General features: G+C 48.5%; 1 protein-coding gene across 5 annotated transcripts in view; it reads right to left on the bottom strand.

Moving 5' to 3' along the window:
* Positions 1 to 57: 57 nt before the first annotated feature.
* The window catches only part of ECM1 (extracellular matrix protein 1), a 39175-nt gene continuing 15999 nt past the window's right edge, over positions 58 to 23233 (bottom strand). For 3 of the 5 annotated variants that reach the window (XM_053277376.1, XM_053277377.1, XM_053277380.1), the window contains exons 2-9: positions 15043 to 15175; positions 14582 to 14786; positions 8293 to 8376; positions 6029 to 6384; positions 5068 to 5475; positions 3478 to 3692; positions 2313 to 2400; positions 58 to 1157 (exon numbers count right to left, since the gene is read on the bottom strand). In XM_053277376.1, coding sequence (XP_053133351.1) covers positions 1005 to 1157; positions 2313 to 2400; positions 3478 to 3692; positions 5068 to 5475; positions 6029 to 6384; positions 8293 to 8376; positions 14582 to 14786; positions 15043 to 15087 — 1554 coding nt within the window. In that variant the 5' untranslated portion in view covers positions 15088 to 15175 and the 3' untranslated portion in view covers positions 58 to 1004. Of the gene's footprint in view, positions 1158 to 2312; positions 2401 to 3477; positions 3693 to 5067; positions 5476 to 6028; positions 6385 to 8292; positions 8377 to 14581; positions 14787 to 15042; positions 15176 to 17872; positions 18504 to 23233 lie in introns of those variants that run through there. The other 2 variants (XM_053277379.1, XM_053277381.1) reach the window with 2 other exon arrangements.

Here is a 23233-nt window from a genome sequence, read left to right as displayed (position 1 = left end):
AGGGGGAGAAGAAGCTTTTGCTTAGGAGGAGGAAGAAGCCAAGAAAGTCAACCGAGATTGGTCATCCACAAGGAAGTTTATTACAAAGAGCCCTTTGTTTCTGGCAGGGAGCCGTACAGCAGGATATACAAATACATTGTCACTGTGAGCACAATGGAGTTCGCCAGAACAAGATGCAGAAATGCAGCTTGGCAGAGCGAAATGCTGACCTGTGGACTCTCCTGCCACTAATGGGCCTGAGGGCCTGTTCTTCTGAAAATCCCCGCCCCTCAAATTCTCCAAGTCTCTACTTCATTAAATTTGGCACTATCAGCTCTATCACTATCAGTGGGTCGAATCAATTCAAATCCTAATCTAACCTTATCCACCTCGAATCGAATCTGATCGGATTCAAGTTTGAACTGAATCGCAAAAATTGGTCCGTGCGCATCTCTACAATGTACATATAACCCAGAGCCAAGCGCAGACTCTCCTTTTCAGGGCACAGTGAACACCAGGGAACAGAAATCGCAGCAAGATCTGGCAGCGTTGAATCCGGATGCAACGGAACAACTTTGCAAACTGGCTGAAGTGTCAGAGGGATGCTGTTTTCTCCCCTCCAATGCCCAGCCAATGGCCTTCAGTGGGTTAGCATCCGGGGTGGAAGACGAAGTTGGACAAGAAGCTCGGGAGGAATGATCGAGAACTTACAAACTACCAGACTGGCCTGTTGCAATTGCCCAGGTGATAAAGTGCATCGAAGCCGGGGCTCGGAGGGGCCCCCTTGAGTGGGCAGTGCATTCAGTGCGTGCAGAAGGCTTCAAGTGCCCCGCTGCCCCTGACTTGGGTGGGAGGCAACCTCAGAGGGTGGACCATTTAGAGGACAAGCCAGGGAAGCAATGAACCCCGTTCCCCAAGGGTGGAACTGGAGCCAGGGAAGAGGGGACCAGTCGAGAGGGCAGTGCATTTTAGTGCTTTGCCAAAAGTCCGCTCAGAGGCATGCCGTCGGCTCTTGTCGGGTGGAGTCAACGTGCGGCGCTGGCCACCGAGATGTCAGCCAGGTAGTTCCGGTTGAAGCACTCCTGGCGTGGCGCACCTTCTGGCTGGGCACAGCATTTCTTGGGGTCTTTCCAGGAGCCTTTTGGGGCGCTGCAGAGGGTGGTGATGAACTGGGAGCTCTGGGGAGAGAAAGTCAATGTAAGCAGGGGTATGCAGAAGCAGAAATACGTTGCTTGCTTTCCCCGAGCGGGCCAGATCTACTCTGGGAGAGGAGAGCGATCATTTGTGATGGTTGTTATAATCCGACACATTTTCTCCAGAGTGGGATGAATATTAGGGATGTGGCTCAAGTTCTAGGCACAGGGCTGGATATCTCCCCCAGCCCTTCATATTTTTCACAATATCAAAATATCAAAGATCACATATTTTTCACAATAGCAAAGATCACTGTCAAGACCCCCCTGGAGACCAAATCCGATTCCAGGAGCCTCCAGGCCTATCCGGGAGCCGGGGTGACAACACTATCCAGACAGAATCAACACAGGCCCCTGAGCCCAAGGAACTCAAGGCCAATTGAAGTTCCACACTCTGATGTGTCAAAGCTAGCCAAGTCTTCTTGCCAACACCCTCTGGTCTTTCTGGCTTAGAAAAATAATGCAACTGAAGACGGAGGTTTATAAGATTGGTGTGGTGTGGAGGTGGTGGGGGGGGGAGAGAGAGAGATTTTTCTCCTTCTGCCAAAATGCTCATTGGATCATCCAATGAGATTGGTTCGGCAGGAGGTTCAAGAGAGAAGAGGAAATATTTCTTCACACCACATGTAATTAGTTCATAAACTCCTTGTGGAGTTTGCTGCCACAAAGTGGCTTGTAATAGAGAAGGAAGCAATGCATGGGAGAACAAGTCTGTCAATAGCTAAGTCATGCTGGCAACATGCTGCCTCCAGCTGTAGAGGCAGTCTACCTCAGAATCCAAATTCCTGGGAACTACCAGGAAGAGGGCCCCATTTGCTTACATGCCTCACTTCCCATTAGGGTATCAGGTTGGCCACTGTATGACCAGGACGCAGGACTACATAAAGGTTTTGTTTGCTCCAGCCAGGTCCTCTCCTTATGTCCTTATCAGCCACGGAAATTGAGTTAGAAGTGGAACCTCTGGGTTCAGCAACAGTCTACCTCTGAATATAAGTTCTGCCTGGCTACTGTGGGAAGCAAGATACCCAAGAGATGGATGGACCTTGAGGCCCTGCTGGATTCGGCCAGTTGTACACCCTTCTATCTCATTTCTTACAGATTAAGTAGTTACTTTCTACAGCCGACTAAGTAACTACTCACCGCCGACTCTGCGCACTGTGTCCTCTCGTCGCCTTGCAGCTTGCAGCAGGGTTCTGTGATGTTCTTGACTAAAGCCGGAATTTGCCTCCTGGAGAAGACGAAACGCAATTTTTAAATCTGCTTAAGCAGAGAAATCACACGCGGCTCATTCAGAGGCCCCAAAGTAGAGTCTGCGCACGTGAAAAACCACAGCGCAGGGCTCACTGGGGAACCTTCCTCCTTCAGTGTCTGCTCCCCACCCATCAGGTAAGTGCTGTACACAGGAGCTTTGCTATTGGCACCAAACAGGCCAGACAAGAAGACGGGCAGGAGAGAGGGGACCTTGCCAGGCAGGCTCAAGTTCTGCACTCCACAACAGCCCTCTTTGATGTTTCGTCCCAACAAAATCTCCAACTTAGGAATATAGGAAGCTGCCATATACTGAGTCAGACCCTTGGTCCATCTTGCTCAGTATTGTCTACACAGACTGGCAGCAGCTTCTCCAAGGTCGCAGGCAGGACTCTCGCTCAGCCTGATCTTGGAGATGCTGCCAGGGAGCCTTCTGCACGCAAGCAGGCAGGTGATCTACCCAGAACAGCCCCTTCCCCTACGGTGGATCTCTTACAGTGCTCACATGTCTCCCATTCAAATGCAACCAGGGCAGAGCCTGCTTAGCTTAGATGGTAACCACGACATAATCTAAACCCTCCAAAAAATTTAAACCATGTTTTGTCTGGCTTTAACACTACTGTTTCTACTCATATAGAAATATGTGCCAATTCCACTGATGTATCGATCCATTCATGAAGGGGGTCTCTTCAATCTCCACATGTGGTTGGACTACAACTCCCATCAACCCCAGCTACAACAGCCATTGCGGTGGCTGGGAACAGTGGGAGCTGTAGTCCAGCAACAGAAGGGGGCTCAGGTTTGAGAACCCCAGCATGCACGGATTCAGTCTGCTTAGTCTCATGACAGCCCTCCTAGAATGACCCCTGTAGTGCAGGCGGAGGGTACGGAGAAGAAAGAGCCACGCAAAGGTCACCAGCTGAACTTGAGAAGGGGTGGGATTCGAACTCAGGACATGCCAGCTCACGGTGTCTCTTGGCCAGGGCACACTATCAACACCTCCCCCGGCCAGGTGTCTGGATCAGACCAGACAGCAGAAGGCAAACAGCGGACTTACTGTTTAGTGAGGAGCATGAACTGGCCGCAGAGCAGATCCAGAAGGGGTGGGGTCGCCTGGGCCAGGCTGACCACCTGAATCTCTTTGTCGTAGGCCGGGTGTGGGGCCTGGGAAGCAAAGCAGGCATAGTCCACCTTGCCCCCCTGGCAACAGGCGTGGACTCGGTCTTTCACCATCCTCTCCTGCTTGCAGAACTGAGTCAGAGATTTTTGCCACTGGAGGAGAGAGAGCAGGGTGGGGGGGAACACAAATGTATTGCCAACGGTTAGAGCGACACCTTGGAAAGGAGGAGAGCAGGAGAACCGAGTGGCCAGTTACGGGGCATTCAGGCCCCCCTCTGCCCCACCCCAGAATGAGGCAATGGGGCAAGGAGGGAAGCCGCTCTCGGCATATGGTGTCAGCAAGAAGACACCAACACTCCAGTCACAGAAAAGGAAGGGTGTCTCTGAGCATAGGCAAAGTGCCTTCCCCATGCCACATACGCTCCAGGGCCAGATTCCCCACAGCCTACATAGATCTGCGGGTGAGAAAGGGCTTGTAGTCAGGAGATCCCACTTCCTGGAGCGCAGGAGCCCTCGGAGACGCCCCTCACTCCCTTTTTCGTGCGGGGCAGGTGGGAGCTGGGTTGTATACGGCCCAAGAGTACTACAGGGGCCCCAATGTCTATTCAAAGAGAGGAACCTGTAGCGTTTTCACCGAAGCAGATACATGAAGGTTCCCTCCCCTGCCTGGAATGATAGACTGGAAGCCCCTTGGGGCAAAGACCTCGCCCTTTGTCAGGTACATAGACGGTGAGCTCTCACTCACATGCACGCACATACAGTAAGTCATATCATGTACCCATTTATGGCTAAGTGAGCCAAGAGACACCTTTTAAAGTGGTGATCCTCTTAATATTTGCCAGTGGGGAGAGCAACTGGCCCTATCCAACCCCAGCACAGCATCCCTCCAGTGGCTGCTGGTGGTATCTGCCTTACGTTTCTTTTTAGATTGCGAGCCCTTTGGGGACAGAGATCCATCTTATTAACTGATTCCTATTTTCTCTATGTAAACTGCTTTGAGAACTTGGATTGAAGAGCAGTATATAAATATTCACAGCCAGAGAGAGAGAGAGAGAGAAAGAAAGAGAGAGATAGAAAGATAGAGAGAAAGAGAGAGACAGACACTGACTGACTGCCTTGGGATAAGTTTTATCAATGGCACTATATAAACCGAACAATAACTAAATAACGAAAACTGAAGAAGAGCAGATTCCCTTGTCTCTGAATGGCCAGAACAACTGTACCTGTTGAATTTCAGGCCACCAAACCTAAGAGACAGAGCTTCTGCAGGAGAAAAAAGCCACAAGCCTGGGAGCCCCCCTCCCCACCCGCCCCGAGTCTATCATAGAGCTCAGCAGTTTGGCCTGAACATCATGCCCAACCAAAGGACAATTCTCAAACAGGGAGCGCCCAGATACTTTGTGGTCTGCGGCAGCGGTGGGGACCCTCCCGGCCCAAGTGCCGGCTGCTAGGTAAGTGCAAAGGATGCTGGGAGATGCAGCCCAACGTGTGGGGGAGACTGGCACGGGAGTCCTCCTGGTTCACTCACCCCTTGGCGGGCACAGCTGACGTCTTGCTTCGGACAACACTTCTTGAAGGCCTTCTCCACACGGTTCACGGTCTGGGCTCGGCGCACAAACCAGGTGTTACCCGACCGTGGGAGGACGCCACTGAGATAGGTGGGCCGGAATCGGCGCAGAGTGCAGATGTTCTTGATGTTGGTCCTGGTGGGTTGACCGGGAGGGAAGGAGATTTCTGGAAGCTGCTGAGGGCTGAGCAGAGGCGCAGGAAGGAAGGCCTTGCCCTCTTCTGGGCCTTGACCGGCACTGTAATTCGGGGACGGAGCCTCCCTGACGAAGCAGTCCTCCCGCGACGCGCCCTCCAGCTTGCAGCAGGGTTGAGGCCTGGTCTTCACCGAAAACTCGGCGTTGCAGAACTGCTCCAGGACATCGGACCACTGAGGCGGGATGGGGAGAGGCAGGCGGTCAGTGGGGCACAGCGCTAGCATGTGGCATCTCCGCTCAGACTTAGAACCTGCCAATATTTGCATCGCTATCGGGGCATTTACAAATTTCCTCGCCCATCTTTGCAGAGTGGGGTGGGAAGGGGTGGCATTTAGGAACAGAGAGAGAGATTTTTTTTACATTCGGGGCTGCACCCCTTCCGGCCAAAACCGGAATCAATTGTTCCTCCCCTCCACCCCCACCCCAAATAGGTTTTCACCCACATCCGAAGTGTGGAGTCTTCAACACTGGGAATACAAGCATGCTAGAGAGTGCCCCCCCCCCACCCCCGCCGCCCTCAAAATAAGGGAGGATTCGTGCTCGGAATAAAAATCCATCCTTCCGAAGTGCAGTTAGGAGCCACTCACCTTGCCACTGTAATGCCCTTGCAGGCAGAGCCTAAGACAGGGGTGGGCAAACTTGGCCCTCCAGCCAAACGCAGAGCCGCCTCCCCACCCGCCAGGGCCAAGCGCCCCTGGCCCCCCCCAAACGGCAGCCGCGACTCACCACACTGATGCAGCAGCTCAGCTTCTCCTTCTCGGGCAGCTGGCAGCACTGCTTGAACCCGGCCTCCAAGTTGTTGAGGGCCTCCCCCTGGCGGCGCAGGTGGCTGAAGCCGGTGAGGGGCAAGTTCCAGGATCCGTAGGAGGCCTTGCTCCTCCCCTCGGAGCAGATGTTGCAGAGGTTGCTGGCGGTGGGGCGGCCGGGCGGGAACTCGTCCAGCTTGGAGCGGCGGCCAAAGCCTCTCCCCGTCGGGGTGCAGGAAGACGCCTGGGGCTCCCCGTGGACTAGGAACGAGGAGGCCACGTCATCGGTGATCTCTCTCTGCAGAACGAAACCTTCAGAGGGCTCTTCGCCGTGAGCTGGAAATGGAGCAAGCGCAGCAAAGCACACTGGAATAAACATCTCGTCTGACACCACATGAAGCACTGATGCACACAGGGTGACCCTGAGCTAGCGACAGTCTCTTCTGCTAGGCTACCTCGCAGGGTTGTTGCGAGGAAACACAGTGGAGCCGCGATTCATCTAACAGGGGCTTGAAAACTGGTTTCATCTCAAGAGGACAGGGCGAGAACCGAGAAGAGGAGGAAGGGAGCGGCCAACGAGGGCCACCTGAAGCCCCCCCAGTTGCAGTACTACAATTCCCATCGCCCCACGCCACAGTATATTGTGACGGGGAGTGTTGGGAGCTGCAGCTGGAAAGCTGCAGGCTGGCCACCTTGGCTTTAGAGCAGGGCCGCACAATTTTGGCCTTCCTTTGGGAGCCGGACTACAATTCCCATCAACCCCGACTCTTGGCCTCTGTGGCTGGGGATGCTGAGAGGAGGAGGTTTTAGAGGGGGTTTTTAGAGGTGCAAGTTGTGCAGCCCCGTTTTGAGAGGACTGGAGCCAGTTTAGGCTCCACGGGTGTATATGGGCACATATGTGATTGAAATGGATCTACTCTGGTCTGGCACTGAAGTTCAGCATCCTGAAAGGACACGTGGAAGCAAGAGGTGTTTACCAGGAAACTGGGACTCAAGTAATTGCACCCTACGCTGGAAGAAGTCAAAATTTGGCCCCAGGGCAGGGAGATGCACTCCAGGCCTGACAGCATCAAAGCCACCTTCATGAACGTGACTCCCTTAACAGAAAGGTGAGCGCTTCTCGCCTCTGCCCATTCTTTGGAGCAAGGAAGCGCAGCTATCAAGAAAACCCGATTCAAGAGAGAGAGAGAGAAATATGTATTTTTGGAGTTCTAGGATGCCGATTTGCAGGTGTGGAAAGAACGGAGTGGGAAGACCTGTCACCTTGCCTACTGATTTGGTTTCATATTCTTCCTTCTCCTGGTGGTGGGAAGTTACATAGGAATATAGGAAGTTGCCATATTCTGAGTCCGACCCTTGGTCTACCTAGCTCAGTCTTGTCTTCACAGACTGGCAGTGGCTTCTCCAAGGTTGCAGGCAGGAATCTCTCTCAGCACTATCTGGGAGATGCTGCCAGGGAGGGGACTTGGGACCTTGTGCTCTTCCACCATTTTCACTACAAACGAAGATACTTCTCCATCCCAAAGCTACCTCTCCAGACTCTGCTTCTGGCACCTGAATTTCTCCTCCCATCCAAAATGAAAAATCTAACTTCCGCTGCCCCCATCCCCGCCCTGGGCCTGAGAAGCTTCCCTGCTCCATTCACCACTGCCTTAACCCTCAAAAAAAAATTGTGAACAGTCCATGATGTCACACCAGCTCAGCCAATAGTTAAAAAGGGAAGGCAACAGACAGCAATAAGCCAATTGTGCTAGGCCTGTCATCCAATTAAACAAATCTTAGTTGATTCATTTAACTAAGAGAACTTTGTAGACCACCTTAAGTTAGGGATATTGGGTGGTAATTAACATTGCAAATGAATAAACCAATTATCATTTTAAATTTGCCTCAGTTTGCATATGGGTACAAACAGTAATTCTGAAGCCAGAAGGATAGGCCTTTGTTTGAAGACGTAGCAATCATTGTCCTAGAAGAGGCATTCCCTCTTGTGTGAGAGAAAAGGGGGGGGGGCATCTCTTCTCAGATGGTAGTAGAAGAGGCATTCCATTTTGCGTGAGAGAAAAGGGAGAATGCCTCTCTTCAAATGGCATTTGAAGAGGCATTTCATTTTATGTGGAAGAGAAGAGAAGATCTGTTGCCTTGCTTTTTAGATCAGGGCACAGCCCAAGCCAAATAACCAGCTTCCTCGGGAGAAAATCTGACTCTCAGTGTGGGTCAAAAGAGCACACAGACCCCCACTCTTACCTTCCACTTCCCGCTGCTGCAGATCAGTGATGTCTTGTTGCAAAATGGCATCCGAAGGTGGAGGTGGACGCTCTCCTTCGTCAGCTGCAAGGAAAAATGGAAAACAAAACAAAACATTTTTGATGTATTTGTAATCATCTTTTACAAATGCAAAGAGACGAATACGAATACGATGGATGTTTATATACCACTTTTCAACCAAGGTTCCCAAAGCTGTTTACAACAATATAAATAAATAAGGATGGCTCTCTGTCCCCAAAGGGCTCACAATCTTAAAAAAAACCCCATAAGATAGACACCAGCAGCAGCCACTGGAGGGATGCTGTGCTGGGGATGGATAGGGCCAGTTGATCTCCCCCTGCTAAATACAAGAGAGTCACTACTTTGAAAAGGTGCCTCTTTGCTCAGTTAGCAAGGGGACACCTTTTAAAGTTCACTTTTGTTTAGCGGGGGAGAACAACTAGCCCTGTCCAACCCCAGCACAACATCCCTTCAGTGGCAGTTGCTAGTATCTACCTTATGTTTCCCCCCCCGACTAGGATTGTGAACCCCCTTTGAGGATAGGGACCATCTTATGTATGTATTTATTTTTCTAGGTAAACTGCTTTCTGAACTTTGGTTGAAGAGCAGTAAATGAATATTTTTATGAATAAATTCATAATATTTAATTTTTTTTTAAAAAAATCATAGTAGTAGTATTTACAGACTGAGCACCTATTCCAAGGGAGCAGCAACAAGCACACAGGCAGCACTAGTTCTGAGGCCCCAATCAGTCCACGCATCCCAGATCTAACCAGCGCCAAGCACAAGAACCACCACACCGTTTCCCCACATTGAACTCTCAAGCCAGAGCGTCCCCACAATTTAGAACACGAGCTCCCCCTGCGATGGTGCTGGGGGTGCATTCCAAGTGGTCTCAGGAAACAACTACCGTATTCCTTGCCGCAATTAAAACTGCCCGGGAATCAGCTTTGATGGGTTTCTTCTCCCAAATGCAACACAAACGCACAAGGAGGCAAATTCATGCCGGAAGGAAAGCGACAGCCAGCTGGGCTTCCTTTGAATGCCTGGCTCCTGAGTCAGTGGGGTTTCTGGGTGTTTGTCCAGGGTGCCAATTAGCCTCTGCGGAGTCAACAAGCACAGATGCGGCTCCCTGCATGCGAGAGCCGGGAATTTCCGGGCAGGCATCAACTAGCCACATTATCCCACCTCGTCTCCATTTGCTTCCTCAACGTCCCAGGGAAGGCACCTACCTTTGGTTTCACGGCTGAGCGCCTGGGGCTTTCACAGGTGCACATCTGGCAGAAATCCAACAGGTGTCTCAGCATAAAGCAACAGCAGTGGGGGAGGAGGGAACGGCTGGGGAACTTCCCCGGTTGAATTTCTCACCGCATTAGAGATTATGATGATGGAATACTCATTAGTGCACCATCAACAGACACAGGGCTTTAAGAACAAGGACCACTGGACCCATGAAGATGCCTTATTTAGAGTCAGACTGTTGGTCCCTCTGGGTATTGTCTGCACGGACTGGAAGTGGCTCTCTCAGGTTTCTGAGAGGCTCCTTTCTCAGCCAAAAAATGGAGACGCTACCAGGGTGGAACCCGGGACCTCCTGGGACCTTGCATAGCCCCACCCCTGAGCTGCGGCCCTAACCCTACACTAGGAGTTGCCTTATACTGCGTCAGGCAGCTGGTCCACCTGGCTGACTGGCAGGGGATCTCAGACGGCCATCGCTTTCAGCCCTACCGCAATTTAGACTGACTGAAGGCTCCATTTCAGCTGGGAACAAAGGAATTAAGATGAAGGATTCAGAAGAGCTGGTTGTAGTCCGCTAAGGCAGGGGAAGAGAGGAGAAAGGCATTCTTAGCATGCTCAGAGGCACTGGCCTGTTTATGAGTTCATCGACCTAGCTCGGAATATGCCAGCAGCCCCTGCCTCAAGGAAGCCTAATTCAGAGGCCCAAAGGAGTTATTACAAGGAGATGGGGTTCCCGACGACCCATGCGTGCTCCTTACCAGGTCTCCCAAATAATGTTTACATTATTTGGACAGTGACGCCATACGATACGACTCACAGCACCCAGCCAATGGAGCGGACGGGGAGATGCGAGGGAGCTTTGCGGCTCATTGGTAGCCACGTATCGCCTGCGACATCGAGATGGGCCCTAAGAGGACCTCTAGGAATAGGTGAGAAGGCGCAGGAGGGGCCAGTCCGTGATTCAGAACCGGACAAGAAAAGCCTGCTTCCTTCTCCTGCCAAAGGTGCCTCAGAAATGGAGGAGAAATTTCCCTGGCACCAGGAGTTGATCTAAGCTCCTGCAACCATGGCCTCCGAATCCACTCCCAGGCCGGCTCTGGGGAAGGTAAATACTTCCGTCAGGCATGCCGAGACAAAGACTTGAGAGAAATCAGCCCACTGAGGCGCTTGAGGCTGCACCCAAACATGAGCGTTCATACCCGCTTTCCCCCACCCTGCCTGTTCTCTTTGTTCTGCCCCACATGCAGAGAAGAAAGTAGAGGCTGGCCCATAACTCCACCCCCCACTCCCACCTTGAGCCAAGGACTAAGAACAATGCTGCCTTTGAAAAGGCCACTCTAGCCAATTGTCTCTTCTACCCAGGAGGTCCAAAAACCACACATTGTCTCCTCCCAACGCCCCAGGGGGTATAACGGCAAAAGGTACACTATGCTTTTTCAGATCCTCCAGGCAACCATCAAGAAAGGGGACAGATCTGTCCCAATGAGTTTCCATTTCTGCTCATTTCCTTCAGGGTTCAGGACCCCCAGCACATTCTGGGAAGTCAAAGTAAGCATGGACCAAGAACCAGGTCTCATCTTGGATCCTGGAGCTTGGTTTTGCTGTGAATTCCTGGAGCAGGTTGTTTACTGCCTCAGTTCTCCACATCTGTAAAATGGGCATGTTAGTGGCTTACAACAAAGAAGAGTTGTCAAAAACAATTGTCCTTAACAGAAATTAGGTACTTTAGAGTCTGACAGCACATTTTGGGAGAAATCTTTTTCTTCTGTAACTCAGAAGTAAAGAGCTGCCTCTTCCTCAAGTGATCTCTTTATTTCAAGCACACACAAGTTAGCGACTGTATTTACCTGAATCGAAGACAACTCTAAATTTAAGACAACTTCCTGATTTCTAAAATCAGGTAAAAAACTCATGCTACAGTCAACCAACTTTTATGAAAGAAAGATGTTGTTTCAAGAAGCCTTAAAAGGTTTGCAGCACAGTTTGAGAAACCAAAAGGCCGAAGTAGCATTTCCCCCTCTCTAGAAGCAAAAAAATCATGAGGCTGGACTCCCATTGGCCTTAGAAGAGCACTGAGGGCCCTGATGCTGGAAATCAATGATCCCAAACTAAAATGATGGCCTTTGCGAGGAGGCCCAAGATCCACTCCTGGAGGATCAAGGGACATAAGATCGAGCAAGTGGCTCATTTTCAGTATCTGGGCGTAGACTTTCACTCTAGAAAAGCCCATGGAGAACATGTGGCCTTAAATGCTCAGAGAAGCTTCACCTCCATCCTTCAATGTATGCATACAAGAGGAGGCCACTTCTTTCCCGCAGCTCTCGAACTGTTCCAAGCCAAGTCATTAGCTCAGCTACTTTATGGCGCTCAACTGGGTCTTTTCCCCAATATTGTGACCCTGGAATGTGTGCAATCCAAGTTCTTGAGGGCAGCGCTCCATGTACCAAGATGTGTCTCCGATGCCACCCTATGCCTGGAATCAAGATTGAGGCTAGGGTGTGGGTGGCCACTCTCTCCTATCGGCTTAGACTAGGGATTCTCAACGTCGGGTCCCCAGATGTTCTTGGACTGCAACTCCCATAATCCCCAACCAAAGGCCACTGGGGGCTGGGGATTACGGGAGTTGAAGTCCAACAACATCTGAGGCCCCAACGTTGAGAACGCTTGGCTTAGACTATCCTTTTGCCCAATTGGTCTTTTCCCTCTAACCCTGCATGATGATTATCAATCTAGTTGGGCTCAGACAACTGAGGCGAAATTAGCTACCCTGGGCCTCTCCCCACCGTCCCTGCCCAACATGGGCTACGATCAGGCAAAAGCAACTATGAAGCAGCGCATTACAGACACTGAGCGCCCAACGGACCTCAGTAGTGTCTCCAAACTTTATGTCAGTGAGCAGCTTAGATATACTGCCTCTCCTGCAGCATCTCTCACTCATCTGGGGGTCCCAAACCACAGAAGGGTGTTCACTTTGGCTCGCTGCCATGGTCTCCCCTCAGCAGTGCTTCAGGGCCGTTCCAGAAAGATCCCTGTGGCTCAGAGCAGATCGAAACTACTGAGCATGTCCTTCAGTATTGCTCATTCTATAGAGACAGCCGTGCCGCCCTCACTCTCCCATTGCTAAGCAAGTTCCTGGGATGTTCGAGATAATTCTACAGTTTTCTGTTGCGCTCTGACTCTAACTCTGCCACTACACAGAGAGCTGCCAAGTTCTTTGCGGCTGTGATCGGCATCCGTCGAATGAGCCCCCTGAATATGATTCTTGGTGACTCTGGATCGCACTTGCCCATTGTTTTATTGAATTGTACTGCATTTTACTGCATTTTATTGTCCTTCTATTGCTTTTTATAATTCTAAATCTGGGCTTTTACAATTTCATATCCCCTTTCCATCATTTCTGTGCATTTTTATAATAGAAACTGTATTATTATATTTTATCTCTTTTAGCTTTAGTAACTTTAGGTTTTTAGCTTTTTTTAGTATTAACGTGTATTCTATCTATTTTACTTTTTAAACTGCAATTATTCTTAGTTTTAGCCTTCTGATGATATGCACTAATATGTAGTCTAACTTGCTTTTTAAAATGGCAGTCATCATTAAATTTAGCTTTGTCATGATATCATCATAACATGTAATGTTTAACCTGTATTAATTTTATGCTGGTCTCTGACCATAATAAAGGATTGACGGATTGATCATGAGGCTGATAAGGAGATCTTTTGTAATCAAAGGCAATTGCACAATTGTCCAATTAAAACAATGTTCTGCCCAGAGATGGGAATCTGGCTGACAGTTTCGGTCATTCTAGAAAGGAAAATGTTAGGCTCCTTGCACTCTGGCAAAGTCCAGATATTTTTGCCTGCAGAATTCAGCTCCTGAAAACAATCAAACTTCTTGAAGTATGTAAATAATTGGTAGACGTGATGGCAACGAACTCATATTTTAGAATCAGATTGCAAACTCCGGTCACCTCCAGTGACAGTTGCTGGTGTCTATCTTATGTTTCTTTTTAGATTGTGAGCCCTTTGAGGACAGGGAGCCATCCTCTTATATTTATTTATTATTTCTCTGTGTAAACCGCCCTGAGCCATTTTTGGAAAGGTGGTATAGAAATAAAATAATAAATAAATAAATATAACAGCCAGCATGGGGTTGCGGTTAGAGTGTCTGAGTAAAACTGGGGAGATGTGGGTTCAAATCCCCAGACAGCTACGGTGCATGTTGAATATCCCTGGGCTAGTTACTATCTCTTCTCCCCGTCTACCTCGCAGGGTTGTTATGAGGATAAATCGGGGAAGAAGAACAGGGCAAGTGCACGTGTATCCTTTTCTGGCCAGGGTTCACTTCTCTTAGCTGTCTTTTCTCTTGGGAACTGAAAAGTAACTCCCTCCAGATCAAACACAGTTGGGGGAAAAGCAGAGAGTGGGTTTTTTTGGGCGGGGTGTGAGGGAGAACGAACAAACGCCCGGCTTTATCTGCCCCCTACCTTGCTTTATAGCAGGGGTCCTCCATTGCAACTCCCATCATCCTCAGCCACAATGCCTGGGGATGATGGGGGTTGTAGTTCAGCAACATCTGGAGGAGCACAGGTTGGGAACCCCTGCTTGCTAGGAGTGTGGAAGGAACCTGCATTTCAGAGCCCCAAGTTGCTTCTGCTGTAAGACATCGCTCAAGTGTGAATCAAACACCCAACCTGCTAATCTGGAGCACTTGATCAGCCTGTCGGCTCGTGGTGCCGGCGCATCTTGCTGGACAGCTTCTGCCTGACCTGCAGCCCAGCAAGGTGTGTGCTCCAGAGCGCAAGCAGCAAAAAGGCAGGCAGGCAGGCAGGCAGGGGGCCAGTGCCAACTTGCCCTCTTGGATGGTTGCCAACCCTCCGAGAAATCAGCACCCACCTCCAGGTAGTCGCTTTCAGCAGCAAACCTGGAGATTTTAATGGCGTGAACAATACTACTGGGCCGGGGTGGGGGGAGATATCCAGGAATCTCTGCATTGGCAGCCCCACCATCTAGCTATCCCCAAGACTTACCTGTGGTAGCAACAGCTGTGGATTGTGCTAGAACCAGCCAAGAGGCCAGAAGGACCAGGATCGTCCTCATCGTGATCTGGGCTGCGCTGCAATCAATCGCCTTTAGGACTCCGCTGCTGTCCGGAGGCTCCCTTCCCTCTTCCTCTGGCTCTCTGCTGGTGCTGCTAGTCGCTCCCAGCTCTTTATAAAACCCTCCGACAGCGGCCTGGCAAGCAGAACTGAGTCACTGCCGCCTTGACTGACGTGGGGAGACACGCCCTGGCCATGAGCAAGCCCCATCAGGACACCAAACCACAAGAAACAGGCAGAGGGCTTGCTAGCTGCCCATCCCTCCTGCTGCCAATCAATCAACTTTTGCTGTCGCCGCTGTTGACAAGGGGATGGTTTAAGGAGAGGAAAAGAAACATCAACCACTCATTATGAAATGGCAGGCTGGCACAGTTTTGTAATATTATACTCACAAGTGTAATATTATACTTCTGGAGGGGAAAACGAGGGAGACTCATCCCACAGTTGCAAAGGCACGATGTTTCTGTGATGTTTGCGTTTGCTCTTCAGCTGGGTTCCTCTTATTCCTGGTCCTGCTGCAAGGACCTGGCAATGTGAAAACAAAGCAGAAACTTAGCTGAATGAATGCTATTTCTGTAGAAATGTCTGCGTCCTTTTTTCTTTTTGCTTTTATTACAGAGAAAAAAGAAATCCCATCTCTTGAAATCAAAGCATACAAAGTTTTACGCCAAGAATCAATAGTCAGGATAAAGTAAAAATAAAAATAAAAACATAAAATAAAATTAAAAAATAACAAGAAAGACAGTTGTCTTTCTTGTTGAAATCCACCAACTGGATTTCAATTACGAAATCACTTTTTGGACATCCTTTCCTTAATGTTGAAGTATTCTTTTTAACCTACCAAACAACTGAGCATTCTTGCATTCAGATACACTGCTGGTGGAGTGTGAATCCAGGTATTTTGCTTTACTTTAAAAATAATTTATTTATTCGTTATTATTTATTTACTATTTATTCGATTTCTATACTACCCTTCCAAAAATGGCTCAGGGCAGTTTACACAGAGAAATAGATAGATAGATAGATAGATAGATAGATAGATAGATAGATAGATAGATAAATAAGATGGATCCCTGTCTCCAAAAGGCTCACAATCTAAAAGAAACATCAGAGAGACACCAGCACCAGTCACTGGAGGGATGCTGTGCTGGGGGTGGAGAGGGCCAGTTACTCTCCCCCTGCTAAATAAAGGGAATCACCATGTTAAAAGGTGCCTCTTTGCCCAGTTAGCAGGGGTTATTACATTTATAGCACACTCTTCCTCTAAGGAGCCCAGAGCGATGTACATGGTTATGTTTGTCCTAACAACAACCCTGTGAGATAGGTTAGGCTGAGAGATAAGCAACTGGCCCAGAGTCACCCAGTGAGTTTCATGGCTGGATGGGGATTTGAACTCAGGTATTTCCGACCCTAATTCAACATTCTAACCACTGCACCACACTGGTTTATTGGTATTAATATAGAACTTTGCAAAATTCTGTATTATTCTGGGCCATAAAACAGGCTTTTTAAAATCAAGTGAAATACCTGCCCTCGCACTCCACAATCAGTATAAATGCAAGATGGTCTGAAATCTTTCAGCACTCGGGAAAGGGAACAGTTCATATACACAACCATTAAACTGCTCTTCCCAATCTGCAGCTTACATTACAAAAATCCTCATGGCTTCTAGGAAGGAATTTGTGTTACACTCGTACGGGTAGGCGGTTGTGTGAAAAGTTTGTGTAGCTGTATATTTTGTGGCATGGTGAAGCTAAAACCAATTTGCTGGATGGCACAAGGGAAAAAAGCCAATCTCAATGTTGTGGAGGAGGTGCCACCGTGTTTCCTTTGCGGGAATGATCCTTTGACACCCATGGACACTCTCATATCGGAGATGGGCTTGAACAAGAGGGAGGTAAGGAAGCCATTGAATTGGTTAGATTCCCTTTGGTCTCGTAGAAGAGGGTCTTGTGATGGCCAGCATGACTTGTCCCCATAGCTAAGCAGGTAGCAAGCATGACTTGTCCTCTGGTTGCATATGAATGGGAGACTAGAAGTGTGAGCACTGGAAGAGATTCTCAGGGGATGGAGCCACTCTGGGAACAGCATCAAGGTTCCAGGTTCCCTCCCTGGCTGCATCTCCAAGACAGGACAAGATTTTGATAGGACAAGATTTTTTTAATGAACCAACAAACTACCAAAGCATGCAGCATCTCCAAGATAGGGCTGAGAGAGAATCCTGCCTGCAACCCTGAAGAAGCTGCTGCGAGTCTGGTCTGACTCAGTATATGGCAGTTTCCTATGTTCCTAGGGCTGCACCTTCTCCCCCCACCCCACCAGGGCCAGATTAAGCTAGTGTGGGGCCTGTAGCAAATGTTATGAAGGGGCCCCAAATTTTAAAAATGCACATAAATAATGAAACATAAATTATTTACTTGCATAGTAAAGTAATTCAATTTTTTTTCATTTGCCTAGTGCCCCCCCACCAACCACCCCATGCCTCCACTCAGCTGAGCCAGCCAGTCAACAAACTTTGCAAAACACACACACACACACACACACACACACACACACACACACACACACACACTTTTGTGACTCCTGACCATGGGTTCTCCTTTGGAGTTATTTTCACAAAGAGAAAGGGGGTGGGGAACAAAACTCTGAATGTTTAAATTAAAAGGTTCTCAGGAATTCTGTACTTTGAGAAATCTGAACCTGTTAGCAATTTTGGCACACAACAGTGGATGTTTGACTCCAATGTGTGCAGAACATATTGGATCCCAGCAGCCATCACATTAAAAGGGCCATTTGACAATATTAAGAATCTATGTTTAACCTCTTGTGCAAGCCTGACAGGAAAGCAGATGTATATTTAAAATAGTTGATGCATTGCAAATGAATGTGATTATGATGAGGTGCATTAGCAACTTCCATGAAAACAGAAGTATCCCAAAGACAATCTTTTGGCAGGAGGCACAGCCTCTTTCAATCTAAATTACACTAACATGCTTAATATTAAAAGGAGAAATGCACAAATCATTCAGTGCAACCCTAAGCATGTTTACTCAGAAGTAAGTCCCACTGAACTCAATGAGCCTTACTCTCTAGTAAGTGTGTTTAGGTTTGCAGCCTCCGTTTATCTTTGGACAATTTCAACGGGCATCCCAACGTAAAGCTAATGAAGTTGGCAACGCAGCAGTAGTTATTTCAGTTCTAGAGGAGAGGAAAGGAGCTCACCGTAAATTTGGCAGTTCCTTGAAAAGCAATGATCACAAATTCCCTCCCAACAGCGCTAGATACTAAAGGAGGATATAAGTGACCTTACCCAACAAGACCATAATATAATCTCCCTCCAAGCTCCCCTCAATTGATCCACTAAACTTTGAGACTCCTCTTGCTACACATCTGAGTTACTTCCGGCTTTCTTTTTCCTCTTAAAGGTACACGTTCTCATTGTTTGTCTTTACCCTCTCCCAGTCAGTCGGAAAACGCTGGCAACATTCAACTAGCATCTTCTTTAGCTTCCTTTCTTCCACCCGGCATTAATAGTTGGTTGTTTTTTAATCTAAACTGCTTTTATTTCTTTTACTCTCTCTGTGTATGTTTTTAAAAACTTTTACAGTTTAAACAAATAAAGACCAACTCCCTGGCGATTAAGTTATCTTTGAGAACCCTTTGCAAGCCATCTGTTCCTACTGTTGTTCTTACTACTCCCTCCCGTGCTGCTTAACATAATAGATAACCCAATCAACACCGTGGTGCCAGGAAGACCTTGCTTAAATGCCCTCCAGCAAGGCGAGAGAATTGGCAGCAGCAGGCAATGAGGAGAGTCAGCAGAGAGCACCAAATAGAGAGCAAAAGAAGGGGCAGACGTTCAAGCCAGGCGTGCGGGGCCCTAGAAAACGCGGGGCCCGTAGCAAATGCTACATTTGCTACTATGTTAATCCGGCCCTGCCCCCACCCCTAAGACATGGCGCATTGACACAGGCAGAAAACCCCATTTCTTCTGTGACACTTTTGGCTTAATCCTCATCACCCACAGAATGAAATGAAGCACTGGCTTTGGGGAGGAGAGCTGGTCTCGTGGAATTGTCCTTTTGCTAAGCAAGATCTGCCCTGGTTTGCATCTGGATGGGTGAATACACATGAGGGCCTTAAGTCTCCTTAGGGAATGGGGCAGTAGCTCAGTGGAAGAGCATCTAGGTCTCCGGCCCACTCCCTGGCAGCATCTCCAGCTAAGGCTGAGAGAGACGCCTGCCTGAAACCTTGGAGAGCTGCTGCCTGTCAGGGTAGACCATGCTGAGCTAGACAGATCCAGGGCCTGACTCTGTGGAAGGGGGCTTCCTATCTTCTGATATTCCCACCCCCTGCCCTCCCCCACCAATTTTCCACACAAGGTCTGGAGACCCCTTGTTTCACAGACCTCTGATTATGAATCACTTAGGTCACTCTATAATGCGCCATGTATGTTGGAGGCAATATATCAGTTTCTGCAGCCACAACTAACAGTGTAACTTTCCTTGGGATTAAAATGCAGCAACAGGGGCCTCTTCTCCTGTTGGATTTCTTCCCATCATGCTGATGCCTTAAAGGCACAGGAGACATAGGTGGAGAAGGGCCTTCACACATTTGTTTACTTACTACTAGTTTACTTACTACTTTTATTTATATACCGCTTTTCAACACAGTTTCCAAAGCAGTTTACATAGAAAAATAAAGAATAAATCAATAATGTGGTTCCCTGTTCCCAAAGGGCTCGCAGTCTAAAAAAGAAATATAAGGTAAACACCAACAGCAGCCACTGGAGGGATGCTGTGCGAGGGTTGGAGAGGGCCAGTTGCTCTCCCCCTGCTAAATATAAATCACCACTTTGAAAGGTGCCTCAAATTCACAAGCCTTGAATGTTCCCATCTACATGCGCCTTGAATTTGGTCATCAAAACCCACCCCTGCCACATCTTGCTGCCAGGAATCTACAGTACCTGCAACAGGAAATGAATTGTGCAATTCTAATGTGCGTAATCAGATGCTTTGCCTTCAAAGATCTTGGATCCACTTTCCATCCCAACTGGCAATGAGGAACCCTCTGAATTTCCCCCAGGGTGTTCCTGTCTTTCTCCTCTCAGCCTCTTCTTCTTAGTCCTCCCTGACTCTGCCTTTTTGCCCATCTTTTTTTTAAACCCTTAAAAACCAATGCTCTTGCTCTTGCTGAGGCCCCGTTTAGCTTAGGATCCCAGCCTGTGGGTTGCACAATCTAGCAGCTCTTGACCGACACTTGATTCCTTCCACCCACCGCAGGCCACAGCACAAAACACTGCTTGCCCACCTCCTCTCTCTGGCTTTCAAGTGTTGAATGTGTGCCACAAGCTTTCCACAGCCATGATCTTCTTTGAACCCAACTCTATAGAACAAAACCACCTCCACCATGCACCATGTCCACTTTGCTTTGAAAGAGACCACCTTGGCAAAATTCTGTGCTTGCACACTCTGAAGTCGACCTGTTTTTCAGAAAGAAAAGAGACCCCTCGGGCTGAAATTTCAGGAGATAAGGCGAGAGTTTCTAAAGCTGCTGCAGGCTCACTGAAATGAGAATGTATAGAAGCAAGACAGACCAAAACCAGGGGGCAACCCAAAGTATTGGGGCACCAGAGGTGAGGTGGGGGCCTGCTGCCCCTTTCAAAACGAACCTTTGCAAATTTTGAAAGTGGTGAGGGGAGGTTGCCAGCAGCTTTCTCCTCTCTCCCCTTGTGCTTCTTGCTAGCTTTGCAGGGAGCATGAGGAGCAGTATTCTTTGCAAAGCTTCTAAGAGTCAGATCTGCTCCAACGGCAGTGGGCATTTTACCACCCTGCTGGCCTCAAAAACTTGCCACCTGCGGTGATTGCCTCACCTTGCCTCCTGAAAGGAGCACCCCTGGCAAAAACAGAACTCTGGATTCTTCTCAGCCATGCAGCAGAGAATTACAGCTGATGAGAGGAGGACACACGAGTGCCATTTTGCAGAGGGGGTGGGATGCATTTTCCTGCTTGTCCGTGACACAGCTCTGCGCTCACAACAAAGTTGCCTGACCAGTACATTGCTAATTGCAAGCTGAGACTGATTTGATATCAGGTTAGCTGGCAGAGCTCCCTCCCCAAAGGATCAAGGTGCTGCAGATTCTCCGTGTGAAATTTCACAGAATCCCTTGCTCACAGAACGATTATTCCTTGGGAAGACGGAAGAGCCAATAAATCATCTTAAGCTTGTAAGCCAGCCCTTAGAGAGAGAAATTTATGTTCTGCAGTTCTGAAATTGCACCACACAAAAGGCAGAAACTGGAACTAGGCACAGTGACCAACTTGCCCAGAACCACAAATTTAGTTTACCAAAAATAAGCAGCATGTTTCTAGGCCTTTAGGCTATGACGATAGCCCTGAAAAGCTCTTGCAATGACGGGTGAGATCTTAAGAATATAAGAACAGCCCTGCTGGATCAGGCCCAAGAAAGCCCATCTAGTCCAGCATCCTGTTTCACACAGTGGCCCACTGTTTAAAAAACAAACAAAAACACACACAAGTCAACAGTCTAACCCATCAACAATATTATAACTGAAAGGTTATAGAGCAGCACTAAGACTGTTAATTAAAAACTGGCGCACTCTTCGAGCTGCTGCACAAAAGCCCGCCACTTTCCGAGTAATGGCAGGTATGCTGTCCTCAAGCAGGAAAGCCACTTGTTGGCTAGGCAAATTTCCTGGGAAACGAGCCAACAGCGGGAATATTAGTTCTAAACGTAATTCCCTATAAGAGGAGCAATAAAGCAAAACATGTTCGATTGTTTCAACTTCCCCATCGCCACAGGGGCATAGACGCTCCGCAGAAGGAGTCCCACTGCAGCGACCTTCAAGGACAGCAGAGGGAAGGCATCTACATCTGGCCTGTGTAAAAGCCAACCTATATCTGGGGATGTCTCATTGTTGCAGATAAGAGAAAGGAGCAAGAAGGTACCTTGTGGTATCGTTACAGTAGAAACCCGGAGACTTTCGATAAATCTTCCTGCCGCTCCGTGTCTAATATTTTCTGTTTCACCAAGGCACGGGCTTGTGATACTTCCATTTTGAGCAGGGTAAGCGGAAGCAACCCCAATGTTGCCAGTTTAGTAAATATTCTGCGTTCCCAGGAGGCATGAAATGAATTTTGTAATGTGAGAAATACTAAACTACTAGCTCTGAGGAACACCCTGTGATGGCTTGGTAAAGAGAGGGACAATAGCTAGCTAGCAGGTTCCTGGTTAAAATCACCAAGGTGCCCTCTTATGGTCTCCGGGATGGAGCTGAAATGGTTCTGATGTTCAGTGTCCAAGACCCTATGTTTGAGGATCGCCTCGGCTTGACTATAATCTAATAATGACAGATGTTCAGCAGAGAGGCCAAGTGATGACAATTTACCCATCAGTGCTCGTGCCCAGGTGGATTGAAACCTATCGGCCAACTTAAGAGGGATCAATCCCAGAGGGGAGAAATGTATCCTAAGGCAATAACTGAGGAGTCAAATCCATGCTTGGGTTTCCACCCTCTGGAGGCCTGTTTCCAACCTCAATGCTGCTTTGGAGATACATCGAGGGGCCCTGAATACTGCTCTAAGAAATTTAGATTGGATTATCTCCAGCGGCCTATAGTTAGGGTAGGGGCCCAGTTGTGCACCGTACAGAAGCTGGGCCAATGATTTAGCAGCAAATAACTTTAGCGCTGCAGGAATAACCTCTCCACCTTTGGAGCAAAAGAATCTTTAATGTTGCTGAAGCACTTTGTGCCTGTTGGGTAACGTAGTCCACATGGGCCTTCCATGACCCAGTGGCATGAAAAACCACACCCAGATACTTGAAACCATTGACCTGCCTTCTCTGTGCCAGTTAAAGCTTGTAGGCCTCTTGGCAAAGACCATCACTTTAGATTTGTGGAAGTTAATTACCAAGTGGATGTCCTTGCAGTTGGTGGCCAAGAGCCTACACATTCTCCTAAGGCCCACAGGAGTTTGTGAGATGATAGCAGCGTCATCTGCATACAGCAGGATTGGGATAGCTGTGCCCACAATAGTTGGGGAATGTAGCGCTGGATTGGAGAGATTATTAGCTAGGGTATTTTATGTAAAGACTGAACAGGGAGGGTGCAAAAATGCACCCTTATTTAACTCCTTTACTAGTGGTTACTAAATGTGAAAGTGAGCCTTGAGGGTTACATCTCACTCTCACACTGGTGTTATCGTAGAGCTTCTGAATAAGAAAGCGTAAACGCTTATCCGTATTGGCGTCTCTTTGTTTTCCCCCAGAGGCTTATCCTTGAGATTGAATCAAAGGCTGATTTGAAATCTACAAAGGCCATATACAAGGAGGACTTGGATTTGTCGCTATATTTCTCAATCAGATGGCGTAATACCAGGACATGGTCCATGGTTGACCGCCCTGTTCTAAAACAGGGTGCGTGTCTGTGCATTGTTTGGAGGGGATTTTGCTGAGAATTGCACCCCTTCAATACTCGGAACTGCCAAAACGAGCATAGATCCACCCCCCGCCCGCCTTGCAAATGTCAATCTGTGTCAATCATCCAGTCTATAGCCAAGGATG

This window comes from Hemicordylus capensis, chromosome 14 (genome assembly GCF_027244095.1).
Source record: "Hemicordylus capensis ecotype Gifberg chromosome 14, rHemCap1.1.pri, whole genome shotgun sequence".
NCBI lineage: Eukaryota > Metazoa > Chordata > Lepidosauria > Squamata > Cordylidae > Hemicordylus > Hemicordylus capensis.
This window is presented reverse-complemented; position numbering and strand designations above follow the sequence as displayed.